General features: G+C 32.6%; 1 protein-coding gene across 1 annotated transcript; it reads right to left on the reverse strand.

Moving 5' to 3' along the window:
- Window positions 1-301: 301 nt before the first annotated feature.
- Window positions 302-2,931, reverse strand: LOC120079269 (universal stress protein PHOS32). The gene is made up of 4 exons (XM_039033445.1): window positions 2,601-2,931; window positions 2,292-2,401; window positions 1,970-2,088; window positions 302-675 (listed from the first exon to the last, which is right to left on the reverse strand). Exons 1-4 carry the CDS (start codon window positions 2,776-2,778, stop codon window positions 588-590), a joined length of 495 nt encoding a protein of 164 aa, XP_038889373.1. The 5' UTR covers window positions 2,779-2,931; the 3' UTR covers window positions 302-587.
- Window positions 2,932-3,583: the final 652 nt, after the last annotated feature.

Genomic DNA, 3,583 nt, shown 5'->3' on the forward strand with positions numbered 1-3,583 from the left:
ATAGAGGTTTTGAAATAATATTTAGTGTAGCACATAAGGAAGGTGATTATTATAGTCTTAAAATAATCATTGTTCCAAAAAGTCCCTTAAAAATAAAAAATCATTTTTTCCCACTTACTTTAAAATAAGTGAATTTTGTCTGATGGGATCTAAACTTACAATTTTATGTCAAATAAATTATGTGAATATATATATAAAATCTTTAATAGCTTAAGAATCGATCAAACAAAAAATCCTATTGCTTCTAAAAGTTCAAAGATGGACCAGTTAGACCATTTTCAGAAGGAACTAAATAGACAAGTTTAGTGTGTAATTTGACCTTAGAACAAGTCAAGGCAGACATGTTTTTACTAAATTGTTATTCCACAGAAAATTGTTTTCAAGAACACTGTCAAACAACCTCTAAACCATCCTATTGCAGCCCATAAAAGCTCTCATTATTTGACAAACATAAAAACCACACGGCAACTAAGGCCAGACCAACAACATATACATTACAAAATCACAAAACATAATAATCACCATCTTACAATAAGAAAATTTGAATGGGAAAATGTAGATTTTAAGAGTGCCGTGGTCTGAGATGATCAGTTCTCATTATCTGCTTTCTTCACCACAGTGACTGGACAAGAACCATTGTTCACTACATAGTTGCTTACACTCCCCAATATGGCCCTGTAAAAGTATTGCATACACAACTTTCATCAAATTCAAAACAGCAAAGTTGATTGGTTTCAATTTCCATTCTATTGGAATCAGGAAAGCCAGTTTCTTTAACGAATTTGGTTTCTAGTTATATCTAGATTGGCGTTAAACGTCACCTATTTTCATGAGTCAACTGTCTGACCCATATTATCCAACATGTTACAAAAGTTGTTGGTAACGTATTCGCTAAAGTTTGAAAAGGTAGCCTTTAAGGTATCTAGGAACTATTATGGGAACCATATTTGAAGTGACACTGGAATACACCATTCACAAATCTATGACTGAAAAAAGAAAAGAGCTTCATAATATATTTAAACAGTTATCTAAACATATTTTTACAGTTACAAATGTATGACCATTCAATCTATCTCAATATAAGTTCAAGCGAACAGGACACTATTTTTCATTACAATTCCAAACGTTTCAAATTTTTAGGCTCATTTGATAACTATTTGGGTTTTTTAAATTTTGTTTGTTTTCTCCCAAATTTTTTACAATTTTTAAAATCTTTTTTGGGAATCTTACCAAAATTCCAAAGACGAACAAATTTTTAAAAACTACCTTTTCTTTTTAATTTTCACATTTTGGTTTAGACTTTGATAACATTTATAAAAGTAAACAATAATAAACAAAAACTAATAAGGGTAACTGTGTAAGTAGTAAATGGGGCCTTAGTCAATATAAGCTTAGTTTTAAAAAACTTAGCAAATGAGCGAAGTAAAATGCCCAATTCAGCCCATGATTAAAGAAGTACAATGAAGATCCAGGGACTATTAGATATGTTTTCTACAAAAGTAGTTTCAGAAATTTGGTCTATATATAGAACCATTTTTATCAGTTTTAAGAACTCATCTCATTTCTTCTAAAACACAATAAATTCTGAACACTTGCATTTTCTAACCAAGAACGGCTTTTGTGCATGTTTGGGAGTGATTTCGTGTTAAAAATCATTCCAGAAACACACCTTTAATCACTCAAAATTAATTTAATATTTCATTTTACACTTTTAAATGCAATTTTCATATATTTTTCATTTTGAAGGGTTAAAAACATGATTTGGAGAGATTTTTGAAAATGTTAAAGTGATTTTAACTAGTACAGGCCTTTCACATGGGTGTAAAAGCCAATTCATGAGCAACAGTAAAGAAAACAATATTTTGGAAGAATTAGCCAAACCTTTCTTGTTAATTAAATCAACTAAAAAAAGCTTCTTTAACATCATATCTTATGATTTAAACAACAGAAAGAGAATTCATGTTCTTACCTCTTAAGCTTGCCAAGACCTCTGTTCCCAATAATGAGACAGGTAATAGGAATGTTATCAATTGCTTCACAAATCTTCTCACGAGGATCTCCCCAATAAATTTTAAGCAACACAGTGATCTGTTCCATTACTGAAAGATTCCAATGAGCAACAAAGAAATAAAAACAAAACGATAAACATTTGGAATTGCCTTGAATCCGTTAATTGGCGCTCTACCGTGAACGTAGGTAATAGACTATCAGTGAATCACGTAAATCAATTCTCTTTTGGTTTGCATTTTCCTTTCAACTTTGAAGGTAGATACAAAGAAAGGAAAAATCACCTCCTTCTGAGAGGCCGCCGTCGTCACAATGTCCATAGTTTCAGCATCAGGCTTAACCCCGTACTTCTTCATGGTGTGAGGATCAGAAAACTCAACCAGAGGAATAAGCGCTACGAAACAGTAAACAAACATAAATCGAAAATTACAAACAACCGTAGATCATCATCGAGAAACAGAAAAATCAAACCGAAAACGAAATCAACGCCGAATAATTTCTAAGGAAAAAGGTATTGATGCGATCGCAGAAATGCATGCACATGCGGTGTATATCTCCGATGATCAAAAGAGACAAAGGAAGAGAAATCATACGAGATCCGGTGGTTTGCCAGAGCTGCATCTCGCCGTCTTCATAATCGCCTTCGGGACGAACGGTGATGAGAACTAGGTAATCGCCCTTGCGTATAACGTTGTCGATAGCCCATTTGAGTGCTTTTCTGCTGCAGGGGGAGAAATCCACCGCGACGCCGACTCTCCGTTCACCGTCCATGATTTTTATGGGTTCAGATTTTCAGTGCGTAGGAGCTTGTGGAATGAATGAATGTTGGGAAAGCTTCTTTTTATGAGAGGAATTTTGAAGAAAGGGGCGCAAATTCAGGGGAAGAGACTACCATAAGGATTAACAATTATTGAATGTGAGAGAGAAAAGGCCAAAAAGAAAAAAAAAATGTGAGAGAAAAATGGGGGTTGAGTCGTTGACATTGACGGATACCTAGTTTCTACGAGATGTGATCCTCTGCGGACGGGTCTAGCGACGACCGTGTTCAGCTATTGGCATTTTTTTCTCGGGAAAATTAACCAATTCTACCCGTAAATTTTGGATGTTGTACAGAAAATCAAACTATGAAACTATAGTTATATCTAATCCATTTATATCTTTTTACGAATTAGGATTAAAATATATTCAGTTAGACATAAATGAGCATAATTCAATTGACGAGTTTGAGGTTAGATTTTTCTACCGTATATATTATAAAAAGAATAAAAAAAATTTATTTGAGATTTATAATTGATTTAATAAGTATTTTTATATTATCATAAATCAATTTAGATATTTTTTTAATTAAAATTATCTTTGATGATCGTTAATACTCAATTTATTACTTGTGTGTAGAGTTATAGACACGTGAGATTAACAAAATAGATGATTGTGGATGCATGGATGATTTTCAAAATAAATTATAATTGCGAGGTCAAATTGATTCTTTTATTGAAGTTTAGTATTTAAATGATAAAACTAGGCATCTCACATGATGCTTATCCAAAGAGAACGTAATAGAATGACTAAAGTGATA

This window comes from Benincasa hispida, chromosome 1 (genome assembly GCF_009727055.1).
Source record: "Benincasa hispida cultivar B227 chromosome 1, ASM972705v1, whole genome shotgun sequence".
Taxonomy (NCBI): Eukaryota; Viridiplantae; Streptophyta; class Magnoliopsida; order Cucurbitales; family Cucurbitaceae; genus Benincasa; species Benincasa hispida.